This window comes from Scyliorhinus torazame, chromosome 8 (assembly GCF_047496885.1).
Source record: "Scyliorhinus torazame isolate Kashiwa2021f chromosome 8, sScyTor2.1, whole genome shotgun sequence".
In the NCBI taxonomy this organism is placed as follows: Eukaryota; Metazoa; Chordata; class Chondrichthyes; order Carcharhiniformes; family Scyliorhinidae; genus Scyliorhinus; species Scyliorhinus torazame.
In genome coordinates this window covers 153,439,452-153,460,637 of record NC_092714.1, presented here as the reverse complement: position 1 = coordinate 153,460,637, position 21,186 = coordinate 153,439,452, and the positions used below count along the sequence as shown (strand labels likewise).

The window sequence follows — 21,186 nt, the reverse complement described above, 5'->3', positions numbered from 1 at the left end:
GCTGAAGGGGGGGGCAGCTGCTGATGGGGGGGCAGGTGCTGATGGGGGGGACAGGTGCTGATGGGGGCGACAGGTGCTGATGGGGGGGACAGGTGCTGATGGGGGCGACAGGTGCTGATGGGGGGGACAGGTGCTGATGGGGGGGCAGGTGCTGATGGGGGTGGGCAGGTGCTGATGGGGGTGGGCAGGTGCTGATGGGGGGGCAGGTGCTGATGGGGGGACAGGTGCTGATGGGGGGGGGCAGGTGCTGATTGCGGGGCAGGTGCTGACGGGGGGGGGGCAGGTGCTGATGGGGGGCGGACAGGTGCTGATGGGGGCGGACAGGTGCTGATGGGGGCGGACAGGTGCTGATTGGGGGACAGGGGCTTATGGGGGACAGGGGCTTATGGGGGACAGGGGCTTATGGGGGACAGGTGCTGATGGGGGTCAGGTGCTGAAGTGGGGGACAGGTGCTGATGGGGGGGGGCAGGTGCTGATGGGGGGGGCAGGTGCTGATGGGGGGACAGGTGCTGATGGGGGGGACAGGTGCTGATGGGGGGGACAGGTGCTGATGGGGGGACAGGTGCTGATCGGGCAGGCAGGTGCTGATGGGGGGACAGGTGCTGATGGGGGGGCAGGTGCTGATGGGGGGCGACAGGTGCTGATGGGGGGACAGGTGCTGATGGGGGGTCAGTTGCTGATGGGGGGACAGGTGCTGATGGGGGGGGGCAGGTGCTGATGGGGGGGCAGGTGCTGATGGGGGGACAGGTGCTGATGGGGGGGCAGCTGCTGATGGGGGGGGCAGGTGGTGATTGGGGGACAGGTGCTGATGGGGGGACAGATGCTGATTGGGGGGGGCAGGTGCTGATGGGGGGGCAGATGCTGATTGGGGGGTACAGGTGCTGATGGGGGACAGGTGCTGGTGGGGGGGACAGGTGCTGATGGGGGGACAGATGCTGATTGGGGGGGGCAGGTGCTGATGGGGGGACAGGTGCTGATGGGGGACAGGTGCTGATGGGGGGGGCAGGTGCTTATGGGGGGGCAGCTGCTGATGGGGGGGCAGCTGCTGATGGGGGGGGGCAGGTGCTGGTGGGGGGACAGGTGCAGGTGGGGGGACAGGTGCTGATAGGGGGACAGGTGCTGATGGGGGGTCAGGTGCTGATGGGGGGACAGGTGCTGATGGGGGACAGGTGCTGATGGGGGGGGCAGGTGCTTATGGGGGGGCAGCTGCTGATGGGGGGGCAGCTGCTGATGGGGGGGGGGCAGGTGCTGATTGGGGGACAGATGCTGATTGGGGGGGCAGGTGCTGATGGGGGGCAGATGCTGATTGGGGGGTACAGGTGCTGATGGGGGACAGGTGCTGGTGGGGGGGACAGGTGCTGATGGGGGGACAGATGCTGATTGGGGGGGCAGGTGCTGATGGGGGGGGGGGCAGGTGCTGGAGGGGGGACAGGTGCAGGTGGGGGGACAGGTGCTGATAGGGGGACAGGTGCTGATGGGGGGACAGGTGCTGATAGGGGTGCCAGGTGCTGATTGGGGGACAGGTGCTGATGGGGGGACAGATGCTGATTGGGGGGGCAGGTGCTGATTGGGGGGTACAGGTGCTGATCGGGGACAGGTGCTGGTGGGGGGGAGAGGGGCTGATGGGGGGACAGATGCTGATTGGGGGGGGGGGTAGGTGCTGATGGGGGGGGGGCAGGTGCTGGTGGGGGGACAGGTGCAGGTGGGGGGACAGGTGCTGATAGGGGGACAGGTGCTGATGGGGGGACAGGTGCTGATAGGGGTGCCAGGTGCTGATGGGGGTGACAGGTGCTGATGGGGGGACAGGTGCTGATGGGGGACAGGTGCTGATGGGGGACAGGTGCTGATGGGGGACAGGTGCTGATGGGGGGGGGGACAGGTGCTGATGGGGGGGGGGGACAGGTGCTGATGGGGGGGCACAGGTGCTGATGGGGTGGGACAGGGGCTTATGGGGGACAGGGGCTTATGGGGGACTGGGGCTTATGGGGGACAGGTGCTGATGGGGGACAGGTGCTGAAGGGGGGACAGGTGCTGAAGGGGGGGACAGGTGCTGATGGGGGGTCAGGTGCTGATGGGCGGACAGGTGCTGATGGGGGACAGGTGCTGATCGGGGAGGCAGGTGGTGATGGGGGGCATGTGCTTATAAGGGGGGCAGGTGCTGATAGGGGGGAGAGATGGAGGCATGTGCTGATGGGGGTGCAGGTGGTGGGTGGGGGAACAGGTGCTGATGGGGGGGGCAGATGCTGATGGGGGGGCAGTTGGTGGTGGGGGGACAGGTGCTGATGGGGGGCAGGCTCTGGGTGATGCTGACAGGTGCTGATGGGGGGGCAGGTGGTGGGCGTGGAGGAGCTGGGTGATGCTGACAGGTGGTATGGGGGGACAGGTGCTCCTGAGAAAATTACAGCCTATTCCTAACCAGGGCGTGGAATGCCCTGCCCGCAACAGTAGCGGACTCACCAACACTAAGGGTATTCAAATGGTCATTGGATAGACATATGGATGATAAGGGAATAGTGTGGATGGGCTTTAGAGTGGTTTCACAGGTCGGCGCAACATCGAGGGCCGAAGGGCCTGTACTGCGCTGTAATGTTCTATGTTCTATGTTCACCAATCAAAACTGGTTTCTTTCCCCTCAGACTCACTTCAGGCTCCACTTCTCCTCGACGCTTATAAATTGCCTTCTCTCCTGTCAGGCCATCGATTATTTTGGTGTCATCGAGTTCTCCAATAGACTGGTGTCGTAGCCATTGTCTCTCTTTGCCTTTAGCCTGTTAAAAACGTGAAGAAAATGAAATCCATTTGGTGAAGATTTTATTCAGCTACACATCCACATCCCTTATTTCAATTAGGAATATCTTATAAAAAGTTTTGGTTCTTATTTATAATTAAAACCGAATTCACCTATGGGATTGTTTAAAGTTACTCTAGGCATCCCGAATACATTTTTATGTGTTGTGATGTTTGCAATGTCCACATAAGCACTGATTACATAGAACGTGTAGTATTCAAATGAGCAACTCGGTCCATCAGATCTATGTTGCTGCAATCGAGCTTCCTCCAATCTTACTTTATCCCACTATCGCCATATCTTTCTAGTCTTTTCTTCCTAACGTACTTGTCTAGCTTCACCTTACTCTACATTGTCACCATTTCTTTCTCGTCTTTTCTTCCTAATGTACTCGTCGAGCTTCACTTTACTCTACATTGTCACCATATCTTTCTCGTCTTTTCTTCCTAATGTACTCGTCTAGCTTCACCTTACTCTACATTGTCAGCCTCCATTACGCTCTGAAGTAGCGAATTCCATGTCCTCATCATTCCCTGCATAAAGAGGTTTCTACTCAATTCCCTATTGAATTTATTGGAGTCTCTCTGTTACTTTGGTCCCTAGCTTTGGATTCCCAAACAACCGTTAACAAATTAGTTGATTAGATGTTGGTAACATTTAACATCTAATGCATGAATGTCTACAAGTGAAGTTCACAAGGAGCTGCCTATTTCCACTGAGCAAATCAAAACTGAACAAAGGCAGGTCATGGAGATGTTCTTGGTAATACTGGAAAGCAGCAAGCAAGGCAGCGGTCATTCCGGCTGAATTGTAGGATGGGGTAAATTCAGCACTCTCAGATCACAGCAGGAAGCAGTGCACAGCTCATAGTCAGGATTTCAGAGCTGTAGCCTTACCTGCGATGGATGCTCACTCAGAGGTTTGCTGTCCATTGGGAGGGCTGAAGTTGGCAAATTGGACTGTTGTAGCCCCCTGTAAAAGGGGAATGTACTGTCTGAAAAGATGGTAGGAGCAGCTTCAACAATACCCTTCAAGAGGATATCGGAGAAACACCCTATGGGGATTGGCATGATTGGAGAGATCTTTCAAAGGGTCTGCACAGGTAAGATGGGTAGAATGGCCTTCTTCTATGCTACAGCATTCTATTTCTAAAGGAAGTTTCCCTGGGATGGAGGAGTGGGAAACAAAGAACTAATTAACACAAGACAAAAAAATGCTGTTGCAACTATAATTATTTTGCATTGAGTTTGGTCACGATTGAAAGAAATGTTTAAAACATTTAATTCCCATTATATAGAGCAGGTGGGTCTGACTGCAGTCTCCCAGCTTTGGGAGGGTGAAAGCACAGGGAGGGAATATATTAACTGATGTGTGTATTTAGGCAGCCTCCTTCCTGTTTCGGGTGGTTCTGCTGCTTAACAATTCACAGCTCATCCTCTGATCAATCGCACCTAGGGCGCCATAAAGGAGTTCCCATGACTTGCTATTGCCTGATTTTTAACTGATTGTTATTTGGCAGTTGAACCCCCCTCCCCCACCCCATATTCAGAAATAATACACATTAATTTGCAGAGAGCCTCATTCTCCCTGGTGCCCACTGATCGACGCTGGGACTGCCTTGATTTTAATATTCTCATCCTTGCTTTCAAATCTCTCCGTGGCCTTGCCCCTCCCCATCTCTCCAATGGCCATTAACCCCACAACCCCCTGAGATCTCTGCTCTTACAAATCTGGTTTTAATCGCTCCACTGTTGGCAGCTGAGCCTTCACCAGTCTGGGAGCTTCCTAAAACCCTCCACTCCTCATTTAAGACATTGCCTAAAACCTATTTCATTGATCAAGTTTTTGGAAATCTGCCCTAACATATCCTAATGTGAGTCAATGTGAAATTTCATGTTAGAATTAATGACTTAGGATGTTTTACATTGTTAAAGGCACCATATAAATGCAAGTTGTGGTTTCTACACTTTTATATTAATTAGACGATTGAATACAACCATGCAGGTAGTATTAGCTGAGCTGAGAACAGCCCAAGACCGAGTTAGTAATGGTTGTTTTCCGAGCACCTTCCTTTGGGAGAGTTGGCATTAATCTGTGTATGAGAAGGCTACCAGTCTTCAATGGAATAAAATTAACTTTAACCCTAATTAAATAAAAAGAATGCATCTCCTTGGGCAGTGCTCATCGTCATGTGGAGCCTGCATTAAGGCCATGTGTCAGTGTGGCTCAGTGGGGAGCGCACTCACCTTCAAGTCAGCAAAGTGTGGGTTCAAATTCCACACCAGAAACCTGAGCATACAATCTACACCTACACTTGTAGTGCAGTCCTGAAGCAGTGCTGCACTGTTGGAGGTGCAGTCTTTCAGATGAGACTTGAACCAGAGGTGGATATAAAGAAACTGATTATCTGGTCATTATCATATAGCTGTTTGTGGGAGCTTGCAGTGTACACATTGGTTACTGCATTTCCTACCTCACAACGACTACATTTCGAAAGTACTGAACTGTCTGCAAAGTGAGACACTAAGGCTGTGAAATGGGGTTATATAAATGCAGGTCTATCTTTCTTTCCTGACAATGACTAGGCATGGGCTTTAAGCTGATGGTGCCAGATGTCGATGGCAGCTACCCTTCTTCTGACCGTAGTCATTTAATATTTATTTGTAGTATGCTGCATAGCTGGGTAGAGGCTCCTTGAGAAGATACAATCGAAGTTCACCAGCAGTGCCACCCACAAGCAAAATGGGAACCAGGGACCTTTGGTGAATTGGATAAATATTTGAAAAGTAAGAATATAAAAGGACATGAAGAAAGGGTGGGAAATGGGACTGGATTACATAGCATAGCTCCAGTTAATAAGCTACTACTGGTACAGGTTCGATGCAGAGTGACCTCTTCCTTTGCTGCAGGTTCTACGGCGGAACAAAGATAGACCATTCAGAAGTTGATGCTCGAGGTTCATCATTCTAAGGTCAGATATGAAGGCTTAGAAGGGACTGTGAGCTATCATGTTTCAGCTTATCTGGATTGGCTGTATGGGCTGGGGTATAACCTGCCTGATGACACTCGATATAAAATGGAATTGTCCACTCTTGTTTTACTCATCTTGCTTGGAATAAAAATAACATTGTAATTTATTGTCAGTCATTATCATTGTTCAAGTGATCAGCAATGCAATGGAAACAACTGAAACATAAATATATCAGCTGTCGGATTGTGTGTTCTCTGCTCCTTAATGGAAATTGGTTGCAGCTGACTGTACTCAGGATTACATCAAGGGGAGGAGGAGGTGCAATGGAAAGAATTGAGAAACTCAGACTTCAGGGAAGTCGCACTCTCACAAACTTCAACAATCCGAGTCACTCACTGCTTCAAAATAAATTCATGATAGGTGAGCTTGCTTCTTATGTTAGAAGTTACTGAGTGCTGTAATATGGTGAGGCAGGTAGGGTGTTATGGCAAGAATTTCAAGAGATGACAGATTCACTGTTAACTGGAGTTGAGTAGGTGATTATTTCTCAGCTGCACACTGCTCCCAGAACTGAGCCGGTGGTCGCTCCAGCCTGAAGGCACTTTCTATTCAAGAATTACTTTTCATCACCTAGGTGTATGAACATTACATTCTGTCCTACCATTTACCTCCTCAGCTTCAAAACACTCATTCTTTAGTGCTGACTTCAGTACAATTACCCAGTCTATATATTTATCTGTGTGCTAATGATATGTAGACATCCAGCTACCAAAAGACATCCAGTTGGCTGTCTTGATCTGACAACACCTGCACTTTTATGCAATGATGAGAACACTTTGAAAATGTGCTGTGCATTTTCTTAAATAAGGCACATCACAGCTTGAACCCTTTAGTTCCTCACTCTGTCAAGGGACTGAAAAACAACTGCTGAAACAAGAAGTGAATTGGAATATGAGCCTACAGATTCCGCAAGCATGAAGCATGCAAACAATGGAAGGAAAAGCATGTGTTCACGAATCTGCTGCCTCTCCATATGCTCTGGGCTTTGAATTTACCTTTTCTTTCCTAATGACCATTGAACTCTCCCACATAAGACTGTGGTTGTGAGGGCTGCCCTCTCCAGCAATGTGCAGCTGCACACTGGGCAGATCAATGACCCATTCCCAAGCAGGAGTGCAGATGTTTTCACTTGAAGACTGTGGACCAAACACCAAATTTATCGAAAGTGAAGTTGGAATGGAGGGAAGGCTCTTTGGGGACAAACACTGTCCCTTTTCAATTGTTTTTGTGTACTGGGCAGAGGCAGAGCCGGACACAAGGTGGCAAAGACCATTATAGAACAAACTGTTGGCATCCTCAAATGGTGCTTTGAATGCTGTGCTATGACAGGTTAGTGGTGTCGTACAGTACAAGATCTCAAACATTTGTACCATTACTTGCACAATGATGTTTCTAGAACACAATCAGGAATTACTTCTCCATACCAACATATTCTAAACCCTTGTGTGGAAAAAAGATTTTAATCTCTTTATGCTTCGAGCACAAAATTGATGGGCCTTTGTTATTGTTTCATTGACCAGCAATTTTTTGTCATAAATTACCCTTTCATAAATATCTCACTCATTATCCGCATACTTTAATATCCCAAAGAGTTTAAACTTAATCCACCTGCACTCCCTGCACCCTTTAATATCACACCCAGTCTAATCCCACCCCTCATTCACCACACTCTTTATTATCTCAACAACTCTAATCCCCATCTATCCTTCACTCCCCACAAGCGTAAAATACCACCCAATCTAATCGTATTCTCCTCAATCTCTGTACCCTTTAATATCCCACCCAGTTTAATCCCTTCTCCATTCACTCCCGATGCTCTTTAATATCCCATCCAGACTAATCTCACTCTCCTCCTCATTCCCCACACCATTTAATATACCATCCAGTCTAAACCCACTCCCCCCTCACTCCCCAGACCCTTTACTATCCCATCTAGTTTAATCCCAATCGCTCGGTCACTCCCGCATCTCTAATATTCCACCAGTCTAAACCCTTCTCTCTTCACTCAGGATATGCTTTCATAGACCACCCAGTCTAATCCCTCCCTACACCCTTTAATAATCCCTCTCTCCTCCTCACTCAGCACACCCTCGCATCTCTCACCCAGCCTAACCCTACTCTCCCCCCACCCATTAAAATAATAATAATAATATTTTTTTATTGTCACAAGTAGGCTTACATTAACACTGCAATGAAGTTACTGTGAAAAGCCCTAGTCGCCACATTCCGGCACCTTTTTGGGGACACAGAGGGAGAATTCAGAATGTCCAATTCACCTAACAGCACGTTTTTTGGGATTGTGGGTGGAAATTGGAGCACCCGGAGAAAACCCACGCAGACACAGGGAGAACGTGCAGACTCCGCACAGTTATCCAAGTGGGAATCGAACCTGGGACCCTGGCGCTGTGAAGCAACAGTGCTGACCACTGTGCTACCGTGCCGCCCTAATATCTCAACATCTTAATGTCTCATCCAGTCTAATCCATCTCTCCCCTCACTTATCATACCCTCTAATATCTCACCCAGTTTAATCCCATCCTCCCCACACACTTTAACATCTCATCCAGTCTAATTCCACTCTCCTCCTGAACTTCCCACACCCTTCAATATCCCACCCAGTCGAATCCCATTCTCTCCCGCATTCCGAGCAGGTTTTAATATCCCACTCAGTTTAATCCCACTCACTGCCACACCCTTCAATATCCCACCCAGTCTAATCACCCTCTCCACACCCGATAATCTCCCACCTATTCTAATCACCCATTCCCCTCAACCTTTCATATCCCATCTAATCTAATTACTCTTTCCCCCTCTCATCAGATCTTCTAATATCCCTTCCAGTCTAATCCCACTCTATCCCTCACTGCCCACACTCTTTAATGTCACATTCTGTCTAATCCCAATCTCCCCACACCCTTTAATATCCCACCCTATTTAATCCTACTCCCCATCACACCCCACATCCTTTAATATCCCACCCAGTCTAATCCTACTCTCCCCATCACACCCCACATCCTTTAATATCCTACCCAGTCTAATCCCACTCGCCCCCTCACTCCCAGTCCCCTTTAATATCCCACCCAGTCTAATCACCCTCTGCCCTCTTCTCCAGACCATTTTATATTCCATCCAGTCTAATCCTACTCTCCCCCTCACTCCCCGCATCCTTTAATATCCCACCCAGTCTAGTCCCACTCTCCCATTCACTCCCTACACTCCCCGCAGTTCCCACACTCTTTAATATCTCAATCAGTCTAATCCCACTGTCCTCACTCTCTACGCTCTTTAATATTCCACCCAGTCAAATCCAATTTTCTCCCTCACTCCGAGCACCTTTTAATATCCAAACAGCCCAATCCCACTCTGCCCCTCACACCCCGCGCCCTCAAATATCCCACTCAGTGCCATCCTCTCGCTCCCACTCTCTCCCCACACCCTTATATGTTTCACCGTGTCTAATCCTATTCTCCCCCTCACACCACGCACTCTTTAATATTGCATCCTGTCTAACCCCATTGTCCCCTCACTCCCTAAACATTTAGATATTTCACCCAGTTTAATCCCACCCTTCCCCTCGCTCCCCACACCCTTTAATATCCCATCCTGTTGAATTCCACTCTCCCCCTCACTTCTTGCTCCTTTTAATGTCCCACCCAGTCTAATCCCACTGTCTCCCTCACTTTCCACACCCTTTAATATCCCACCCAGTTTAATCTCACTTTCCCCTCATTACCTACACCCTTTAACATCCCGCTCAATCTAATCCCACTCTCCTCCTCACTTCCCATACCCTTTGATATCCCGCCCAGTGTAAGCCCTTCTTTGTAAAATGTTGAACTTGGCAGATACCTGCAGGCTGTCGAGAATGACTCGTATTGATTGGACCTGTCTCCGTATGGCTCCTGAAAACCTCTCGTATGTTGCAGCATCATATTCACTCATGTGAATTTCCTTTAACCTGCAGACAAAACAAGGGAGTATATTGGCTGAGTGCTTCTCCGGTCATATTTGTCTAAAATACTAAAGGAACAGAAAAGAAATGTAAAGGTTGGTTTAAAATGGTGCTGACCTGACCCGTTTTAATTAATTACTGCATTAAAACTCTGATTCAGGTAATGTACTTGACAGGGATTTGGCCCTTACTAAATAATGATGAGAGTTAAATCACCATCAAATCATGGAGCCAGAAGCACAATTCTGAGCTGGCTCCGGTACAATTCTGTTTTTCTGAGTTGTTGACCAATATTTGTAACAAGCAGTACTTGAACTTTGAAACAAGGGTAGGCCATTCAGCCCTTTGAACCTGTTGTGTGAGCCATGTAGTTGACAGATCAGGGCACCTCAATTCCATTTACCCAGATTTGCTCCATATCTGTCAATATTCTTGCCGAATGAAAATCTATCAATCTCAACGAAGTTGGAATTTGAAGTTAGAAAAGTAGTGTTGCTGGGAGCTGTGAAGGATTGAATGACTCAGGAATGTCTGATTCAGCTGGCTTGCACCTCTGCCTCTGAGACATAGGCTCCGGGTTCAATTCCCACTCCATGTTGTGTTGGTCATGGAATGAGTATTTGTAACACCGGTTCAACAAGTTGACGGTGAGCCTGCTTATCCAACACGTTCAACACTATTCCCCAAAGGGGGAAAAATGTGCGTGAAGGTGCAAGACAAAAAAATAATTCAAATCTTAAAGGGGTTAATTACAAGTAAAATACACCATCCCCCTTTAATACTCAAACACACTGTACCCATTAAACGTGTGTAGTGTGTTTGAATATTAAATGGGCATGATGTTGGAGTACTAAAGGCATATAGTGTGTTTCAGTGTTTAAGGGGTGTTGTGTGTTTGAGTATTAAAGGGGTGTGGTGTGTTTCAGTATTAAAGGGATGTAGTGTGTTTTAAGTATTAAAAGAACATAGTGTGTTTTGAGTTCTATAAGGATGTGCTGTGCTTGAGTATCAAATGGATATTGAATGTTTGAGTATTAAAGAGGTATAGTGTGTTTCAGTATTAAAGAGGTGTAGTGCACTTGAGTATTAAAGGGGTGTAGTGTGTTTGAGTATTAAAAGGGTGCTGTGTGATTAAGTATTAAAGGGACATAGTGTGTTTTGAGTACTAAAGTGGTGTAGTGTGTTTGAGTATTAAAGGTTTTTAAAAAATTTTTTTTTTATTGAGGCATTTATATATTAACACAACAAACATAATCACTAATCAAGCCAACAGGGCTGCAAATAGCCAACTCAACAAAATACCCTACCAACCTGCTCCCCCCCCCCCCCCATTTCCCAACTCCCCTGCCCCCCCCATTTTAACCCCCCCGTCCCCACCCTGAGTCCCTTAATTCCAACAATATCCGTCTCTATATTTGCTACCAGGGAGGCAAAGGTCAAGACATCGGCCTCTCTTGCCCCCTGAACTCCTGGATCTTCTGACACTCCAAAGATCGCCACCTTTGGACTCAGGACCATCTTCACCTTCAGGAACTCCGACATAACGTCAGCAAACCCCTGCCAGAATCCCCCAAGCTTCGGACATGCCCAAAACATGTGGACATGATTCACGGGCCCACCCACACACATCTACCCTCCACCCCTTCAAAAAACTTGCTCATCCGGGCCACAGCCATATGTGCCCTGTGGACCACCTTGAACTGAATAAGGCTAAACTCAGCGCACAACGACAATGCATTCACTCTCCTCAGGGCCTCCTCCCACAATCCAGCCTCCAACTCCCTACCCAACTCTTTCTCCCACTTGCGTTTCACTGCCCCTATTGGGGCTCCCTCCCGGTCAATCAGTTCCTTGTATATATCCAACACCTTTCCCTCCCCTACCCCTGTTCTTGACACCATCTTGACCTGTAGCCCCTGGGGCGGCAGGTGAGGAAAGAATGGTTTGTGCCTTCGAACAAAGTCCCTCAGTATTAAACGGGTATTGAATGAGTATTGAAGGGATATAGTGAGCTGGATTCTCCATTTCAGAGACCAAGTGCTGACTCCAGGACTGAATCGGTGGTGCTCTGTGACCACAAAAGTGGCGCCGGTCCCGGAGCAATTCAGAATCCGTTAATGGCCGTGCACCGGCATCACGTGGAACTAGAGCAATTCCAATAAAAAATAGTGTCTGATTCGCCAGGATCGGGATTGGCACTCGAGAGGCTGACAAGCTGCAGCTGCATATCAGCACTCCACACCCATTCATTCCAGCCAGCACAATAGAAGCTCGAAGAGCGGCAGCGCACTTCGCAGATGCGGAGCTTGAGACCCTGTTGGACACCGTGGAGAAGTGGCGGGGCACTCTGTTCCCTGGGGTGTGAAGGAAGCTGCCACCTGCCGCTGTACACCCCGCCTGGGGGCAGATAGCAGGGGCTGTGAGCCCAATGCCAGGACCGGCCAGCAGTGTCGCAAGATGCTGCACGACCTCCTCAGGGCGGCCAGGGTGAGAAGCCAGCACCGTGTCCCTGGCACCAACAGTCGTCCCACACATCCGTAATCACCACACCCCCAAACCGGAGGGTGACCGAACTCCACCTGCCAGCAGTCTGCTTGCACCCCACCCTGTGCCACATGCCAGCACCTATTCTGCCCACCATGGCCGGGTGCCCTGTTCACAAAGGCCACCAGCTGCCCACCTCTGTACTGGCCGTGTCCGACTGCCTAACACTGTGCATTTTCTGTGCCCCCCCACCCCACCCCATCCCCAGAAGGCGGCGCATAACAGCAGGGAGAGGGAGAAGACTGGAGGGGGCTCGCATGACCTGCTGCCCCTCACTATCACAGGAGCAGCAGGCACTGGATCTAGTTGGTGGGCCTGGGGAGTGGGCAATCGCTGAGGCGAAGGTCAGCATCAGGGTACCAAGTCAGCCCCCATTGAGTTGTGGTGTCCCTATGGCATGTGTGGCAGACTACACCCCTTTGATACTCAAACACACTACACCCCTTTAATACTCAGACACAATAGATCTCTTCAATACTCAAACATGATACACCCCTCTAAATATATGAGGCAGGATTCTCCGTTGGCCACGTCGGAATCAGGAACACGATTGGGTGGAGAATTCAGCGGTAGCTGAAAATAGAGGTTGGCATTGGCGCCCTACGGAATGCCATGCTCCAGTGCCTCGACAGCGGTGTGAATGCACTCTACACTGCGCGTACAGTAAAAGCCATTGAAATATTATTAACGGGCCGGTCCCACTTTTCTCCAGGACTCCTGTGCGTCAGGAGGAATTACCGACAATGAGGTTCACTTGTGGTTTTACAAGACTCATTTTTAGAACTTCATCCTTATTATTTTCCCCCTCTGTGTTTGTCTGTCTTGTGTGTGTGGGTAGAGGGTGGGACAGTTAAAGGGGGTAGTAGGTATTAGCTTGTTATCCAGTTGTATTTACTGCATATTTCATGATAGTTCTTGGTATAAATAAGCAGTAATTGTCTTTCAACGTACAAACCTGGTGACTGTGGTTATTGGGCAGCCAAGGGTCAAAACACTTCTGGAATTTTTATATGAATTATTGGTTAATTCATATGTGTTGTGACTCTAGGGCACTTGCCCAGGGTGGCATAACAATAGTGTGTTTGATTATTGAAGGGGTATAGTGTGTTTGAGTATTAAAGGGGTGTAGTGTGTTTGAGTATTAAAGGGGTGTAGTGTGTTTGAGTGTTGAAGGGCTGTTGTGTGATTGAGCATAGAAGGAGTACAGTGTGTTTGAGCATTAAAGGGGTACAGTGTATTTAGAGTATTAAAGCCATGATGTGGAGATGCCGGCGTTGGACTGGGGTGGGCACGGTATGAAGTCTTACAACACCAGGTTAAAGTCCAACTGGTTTGTTTCGAATCACTAGCTTTTGGAGCATTGCTCCTTCATCAGATGAGAATAATGGATCACCTGATGAAGGAGCTACACTCTGAAAGCTAGTGATTCAAAACAAACCTGTTGGACTTTAACCTGGTGTTGTAAGACTTCTTACTTGAGTATTAAAGGGGTGCAGCGTATTTAAGTATTAAAAGGGCATAGTGTGTTTAAGTAATAAAGAGGTGCAGTGTGTTTCGTGTTGCTGAATTGGGCAATAATGTGCAAGGTCACAGCAAATCAAGATGACCAATAGTCCATCATTCTCAGTTTACTGCACTACAAAGATTGGACAGTTGTGAAGAGTTTCTATGATAAAATGCGAATTGCCCTGCAGCTGTCAGCATTCGCTGACATGAATTACTTGCAGTTCGGGAAAACGAAATAGAAGCTGCTTTGATTTCAACACAATGAACAAACTCTGAATGGTCTTTACAAAACTCACACTCAGAATAGACTCTGCTTGCATTTTCTAGACTTTGCAAGGCTCATTTCTTTTGTCTTACAGCTTGTCAGATGTTTCAATAGTAATCAATACTTTTTGATTGATCTTAAATGGAGGCTTTCCTCGTTCATGATTCAGCTGAGATTTAGTAAATGGCCCCCTTCATGCAGTCAAACAATTAACAGAAAATCCCAAAAGAAGTGATGTGTTGACGTTGACAAGAAATTGGATGAATTTTGTGCAATGACAAAGAAGGGTTTGTTCATGCTTTTGAAATTGGCCATTTCCACCGAGAACTATTTGTGGAGAAATGCTTTTGGAAATCCTGTACTCACAAGAGTTGTTTACACCAGAAAGGAGCTTACTTGTCTCTTCATTTTGCTTAGTGATTTTCCAACACTCTGGCCACTTCTGGTGGAAGTTCATTGACCTGATATGTTAACTCGCTCCACAGGGGCTGCCTGACCTGCTGAGTATTTCCAGCATTTTCTGGTTTTATTTCAGGTTTACAGTGTCTGCAGAAATTTACTTTCGCATTGGGATAGATTTAAATCCTACAGTGCAGAAGGAGGCCAGTCGGCCCAACGGGTCTGCAACTCCAAAGGAGCACCCCACCTTGGCCCAGTCCCCCGCCCTATCCCTACAAGACCATAAGAATTAGGAGCAGAATTAGGCCACTCGACCCATTGAGTCTGCTCTGCCATTCAATCATGGCTGATATTTTTCTCATCGCCATTCTCTTGCCTTCTCCCCAAAATCCCTGATCCCCTTATTGATCAAAAACCTATCTATCTCGGTCTTAAAGACACTCAGTGATTTGGCCTCCACAGCCTTCTGTGGCAAAGAGTTCCACAGATTCACCACCCTCTGGCTGAAGAAATTCCTCCTCATCTCTGTTTTAAAGGATCGTCCCTTTAGTCTGAGACGGTGTCCTCTGCTTCTACTTTTTCCTACAAGTGGAAACATTCTCTCCAAGTCCACTCTATCCAGGCCTCGCAGTATTCAAGTAGAACCTCCTTCATCCTTCTAAACTCAGAGTACAGGCCCAGGGTCCTCAGCCGTTCCTCATACGACAAGCTCTTCATTCCAGGGATCATTCTTGTGAACCTCCTCTGGACCTTTCCAAGGCCAGCACATCCTTCCTTAGATACGGGGCCAAAAACTGCTCAGAATACTCCAAATGGGGTCTGACCAGAGCCTTATATATCGTCAGATGTACATCCCTGGTCTTGTATTCTAGCCCTCTCGACATGAATGCTAACATTGCATTTGCCTTCCTGAACTTGCACGTTTTAAAAAATATAGATATTTTTTATTCTCCTCCTTTTTCACATTTTCTCCCAAATTTACACCCACCAACAATTTAAACAATAATCAGTAATAAATATGTCAATCCCCATATCAATATCAACGATCCCATCCTCCCACAAAACCACAAACATTAGCCCGCATGTTCAGATAAATAAATGACAAAAAGGAATCACCCATAGTCACCATTAACACACACCGCCCCCCTTCCCCCAACCCTTCCACCCACCCGCCCAACTAATGTTCGATGTTATCCAGTTCTTGAAAGTGCATAATGAATAATGTTCATGAATTGTAGAACCCCTCCATCCTTCCCCTCAGTTCAAACTTAACCTTCTCAAGAGTCAAGAATTCCAACAGGTTCCCCCGCCACGCCAGGGCACAGGTTGGAGAGATTGCTTTCCAACCCATCAGGATTCACCTTCGGGCGATCAACAAGACGAAGGCTACAACATCTGCCTCCCCATCCGTTTCCAACCCTGGCTAGTCCGACATCCCAAATAGGGCCTCCCGGGGACCCGGGTCCAGTTTCACGTGCACCACTTTACAAATTACCCTAAAAACCTCCTTCCAGTAATCCTCTAGCTTTGGACAGGACCAAAATATATGAATGTGATTAGCGTCCCCCCCCCCCCCCCCCCGGCAACATTCACACACATCTCCTTTAAAGAATCGGCTCATCCTCGCCCTCGTGAGGTGTGCTCTGTATACTACCTTCAGCTGTATCAGCCCCAACCGCGCGCACGAGGTGGAGGCATTCACTCTCCGGAGCACCTAACACCAGAACCCCTCCTCCATATCCTCTCCCAACTCTTCTTCACACTTTGCTTTGATCCCTTCCAGTGGTGCCTTCTCCTCTTCCAAAATAGCCCGTAAACCGCTGACACTATCCCCTTCTCCAGTCCCCCTGTCGTCAGCACCTCCTCCAGCAATGTGGAGGCCGGCCCCACGGGAAGCCCTGTATTTCCTTTCTGGCAAACTCTCGAACCTGCATGTATCTAAACATTTCCCCCTGCTCCAGCCCATACTTCGCTTCCAGCTCCTTCAGTCCTGCAAACCCAACCCCGAAGAAATAAATCTTTTAGTGTCTCAATCCCCTTCTCCTCCCATTTCAGAAAATTTCCATCCCACCTCCCTGTCTCAAATCTGTGGTTCCTTCGAATCGGCATTTCCCTTGACCCTCCCCCCAACCCGAAGTGTTGGCGAAACTGCCTCCAAATTCTCAATGAAGCTATTATCACCGGACTCCCTGAGGACTTCCCCGGGGCTATCGGGAGCGGCGCTGTTGCTAGTGCTTTCAATCCCGACCCCCTGCACAAACTCTCCTCCTTTCTGACCCACTGGGAATCAACCCCTCTGACCCAGCTACGCATCTTCTCCACATTCGCCGCCCAGTAGTAATACATCAGGTTCGGGAAACCCCCTGCCTGCCTTCCCCTCTGTAGCAGCACCTTTCTAACTCTGGCCACCTTCCCTCCCCATATGAACGACGTAATCCATCCCTCAATCTCTCTGAAAAAGGCCTTTGGCAGGAAAATCGGCAGGCATTGAAAAATAAACAAAAATCGTAGCAACACGTTCATTTTAATCGACTGTACCCAACCCGCCAGTGACAGAGGGAGACCATCCCACCTTGCCAGATCAGCTTTCACTCTCCTCACCAAACTAGAAATGTTGTACCTGCGGAGCACCGCCCCCCCCCCCCCCCCCCCCACTCCCGGGCAACCTGCACCCCCAGGTACCTAAAGTGAGTCCCTACCCGACGGAATAGCAGCCCCCCCCCCCAGCCCTGCCCCACCCCCGGCCGAGAGACTACAAAATACTCACTCTTGTCCTGATTTAGTTTGTACCGAGAAAGACCCAAACACTCGAAGCAGCTTCAATATTCCCCCTATCGACACACTCAGTTCCGACACGTATAACAGCAAGTCATCAGCATATAAGGACATCCTATGCTCTATCCCCCCTCGCACTATTCCTTTCCATACCCCCGAACTTCTTAATTGGATGGTCAACGGCTCAATCGCGAGTGCAAACAGCAGGGGCGGACATAGGACATCCCTGCCTAGTCCCATGGTGGAGATAAAAGTATCTCAAGCTGATGTTGTTTGTGCAGACACTCGCCCTCGGCTCCTTATATAGTAGCTTTACCAGTGCACAAATCTTGGTCCAATCCCAAACCGCTCCAGAACTGCCATCAAGTACCCCCCATTCTACCCGGTCAAACGCCTTCTCAGTGTCCAATGCCACAACCACCTCTGTTTCCTTCCCCTCTGCCGGTGCCATAACGACGTTCAATACCCTTCTAACGTTTGGAAAGAATCTCACGAATCCCGTCTGATCTTCACATATCACCTTCGGGAGGCACTCCTCCAGCCTACCCGCCAGTACCTTTGCCAATACTTTTGCGTCCACATTCAGAAGTGATATGGGCCTATACGACCCACACTCCGTCGGATCCTTATCTTTTTTTAGTAACAGGGAAATCGATGCCTGCCCCAAAGTTTGTGGCAATACCCACTTCCCTATCGCCTCTTCAAACATCCCCACCATCAGGGGTGCCAGCTTATCCTTGATTTTTTTATAATATTCCACCGGAAACCCATCCGGCCCTGCCACCTTCCCCGACTGAATCCTCCCAATCGCATCCTTTATCTCCTGCTCCACTATCACTCCTTCTAATGTAGCCCTGTCCCCCTCCCCTAACCTTGGGTACTCCAACCCATCTAGAAATTCCTGCATCTCACGGTCTCCCCCAGGTGGCTCTGACCTGTACAACCTCTCATAAAATTCCTCAAAAACCTTGTTAATCAGATCCGGAGCCACCACTAATTCCCTGCCCTATCCCTCACCTGCACAATTTCCCTTGCCTCTGCAACCCTCCGGAGCTGACCTGGTATCATATCTCCATGTTCGTAAACTGCACCCCTTGCTCGTCTCAGTTGGCGCACCGCCTTCTTGGTAGATAGTCGGTCAAAGCTCGCCTGTAGTTCCTTCTTCTTTTCCAGCTTCGCTGGGTCCCCATCTTCTGCATAACTCCTATCTACCTCCAACATCTCATCTATTACCCTCTGCCGCTCCAACCTCTCCTCTTTGTCCACCCTGGCCTTAAATGAAATCACCTCCCCCCTCACCATTGCCTTTAGAGCCTCCCAGACAACTGCCTTCAACACCTCACCCATACAGTTGAAACCTACATATTCCTTAATTACCTTTTCAATTTTGTCACAGGCTTGGTCCCCCAAACGTCCCACATCTAATTTCCACCCCAGCCTCTGCGCTACCCCCTTCTCCAGCACTATATCCACCCAATGCGGAGCATGACCTGACACTGCAATTGCCCAGTATTCCGACCCCTTAATCCCAGCCAACAAAGCCTTCCCCACCACGAAAAAGTCGATCCGCGAGTAGACCATTTGTGCTGCTGAGAAAAATGAGTACTCCCGCTCCCTCGGGTGCAGAAACCTCCAAGGGTCCACCCCTCCCATTAGCCCAACCAACGCTTCCCCCCTCCCCCCCCCCCCCCCTGAAGGGACCAGCGAGCGCGGCCGTGAATAGTCCAACCATGGCTCCTGCACCAAGTTCCAGTTCCCCCCCACTGTCAGTTCGTGTGTGTCCAAGTCGGGGATGGCCCCTAACGCCTTCTTTGTGAATCCCACATCGTCCCAATTGGGGCCGTATACACTTAATAACGCCACTAACCTTCCCCTGATCTGCCACTAGCTTCTCCATCTGGAAGAGTACTCTTTTGCTGACCATTACCACTACCCCTAGAGCCCTTCCGTCAAATCCAGAGTGAAACACCTGACTAACCCAACCCTTTTCAAGTCTCATCTGGTCCTTCACCCTCAAGTGAGTCTCCTGCAGCATTGCTACTGGGCTTTCAAACTTTTAAGATGCGCAAACACCCTTGACCTCTTAACCGGACCTCCTAACCCCCTCACGTTCCACGTGACTATCCTAACTGGGGGTTTCTCACCACCCCCCCCCCCCCCCCCCCCCCCACCCTTCTTATCCACCATCATCATACCACTGGGCCCTGCCCCATGAGCCTGACCCACCCCTATCCATTATTAACATCGAACCCCTTCCCCCCCTCCCAAAAACTCCTACATTTCCTCTCGAAAAAACATCTCCCAGCATCAATCCCTTCCCCCCCACCCGCTCGCTCACCTCGTAGGCCCATCAAAACCTGCTAACCAGGCTCCAATGTCAGCAGCCCTCCTCTCACCTCACCTCCGTTCACTAGCCGATTTTAGTTAGCTAGTGCGGGTGGCTCGCCCCGCCAAGATATACCATCCCTTCCCACCCAGTGAACCTGCACGTTAACCTCAAGAGAATCGTGAACAAGGACTCCCAAGTGCCTTTGTGCTTCTGATTTCCTAAGCATCTTCCCATTCAGAAAATAGTCTATGCCTCCATTTCTCCTTCCAAAGTGCATAACCTCACACTTTTCCACATTGTATTCCATCTGCCACTTCTTTGCCCACTCTCCTAGCCTGTCCAAGTCCTTCTGCAGCCTGCCTGCTTCCTCAATACTACCTGCCCCTCTGCAGATCTTTGTATCATTTGCAAACTTAAATGAGTATGCCACCACCATCACAGACTTCACCAGCAAATGTGTGGACAACTGCGTGCCAAAGAAAGCAGCGCGTACGTTCCCCAACCAGAAAACATGGCTCAATCGCGAGATTGACTCCCTACTGAAAGACAGGTCTGAGGCATTCAAGTCAGGCGACCCTGACCTATACAAGAAATCCATGTACGACGACCTCCGCAAAGCCATCCAAGATGCCAAGAGAGAATATCAGACCAAGCTCTAGTCACAGACTAATTTAACAGACACTCGGCGGTTGTGGCAAGGCCTAAACAACATAACGGGCTACAAATTGAAGCCGAGCAGTGCCTCCCTGATGAACTCTATGCTCGGTTCGAGCAGGAAACCAACGATCTGCTGTCGAGTGCCCCAGCAGCCCATAACTCACCCATACCCACCATCACAGCTTCCGAAGTCAGATCGGCTTTCCTGAAAGTGAACCCTCAGAAGGCGACAGGTCCGGACGGGATCCTTGGTCATGCATTCAGAGTCTGTGTGGAACAGCTGGCAGATGTGTTTGCAGACATCGTTAACCTGTCCCTACTCCGCTCCGAGGTCCCCACCTGCTTCAAGAATACCACCATCATACCGCTGCCAAAGAAGAACCAGGCAACGAGCCTCAATGACTACCGTCCGGTGACCCTGACTTCAGTCGTGATGAAGTGCTTCGAGAGGTTGGTCATGAAGCACATCACCTCCATCCGGTCCACAGCAGACGCCATCTCCCTAGCCCTACACTCATCCCTAGAGCATCTCGACAACAAGGACTCCGAGATCAGACTCCTATTTATGGACTACAGCTCCGCCTTCAACACCATAATCCCAGCCAAGCCCATATCAAAGCTCCAAAACCTAGGACTTGGCTCCTCACTCTGCAACTGGGTCCTCAACTTTCTAACCCACAGACCACAATCAGTAAGAATAAGCAACAACAGCTCCACCACAATAGTCCTCAATACCGGGCCCCCGCAAGGCTGCGCACTTAGCCCCCTACTATACTCCCTGTACACACACGACTGCGTGGCAAAATTTGATTTCAACTCCATCGACAAGTTTTCTGGCGTTACGACCATAGTGGGCCGGATCTTGAGTAACGACGAGTCAAAATACAGGAGGGAGATTGAGAACCTAGTGGAGTGGTGCAATGACAAACAATCTATCCCT

General features: G+C 49.2%; 1 protein-coding gene across 1 annotated transcript in view; it reads right to left on the bottom strand.

Moving 5' to 3' along the window:
- Positions 1-21,186, bottom strand: part of LOC140428200 (von Willebrand factor A domain-containing protein 8-like) — an 83,646-nt gene that overhangs the window by 46,387 nt on the left and 16,073 nt on the right. The window contains exons 3-4 of the mRNA XM_072514384.1: positions 9,669-9,777; positions 2,643-2,768 (exon numbers count right to left, since the gene is read on the bottom strand). Of these exons, the coding sequence (XP_072370485.1) occupies positions 2,643-2,768; positions 9,669-9,777 (235 nt within the window). The remainder of the gene's footprint in view (positions 1-2,642; positions 2,769-9,668; positions 9,778-21,186) is intronic.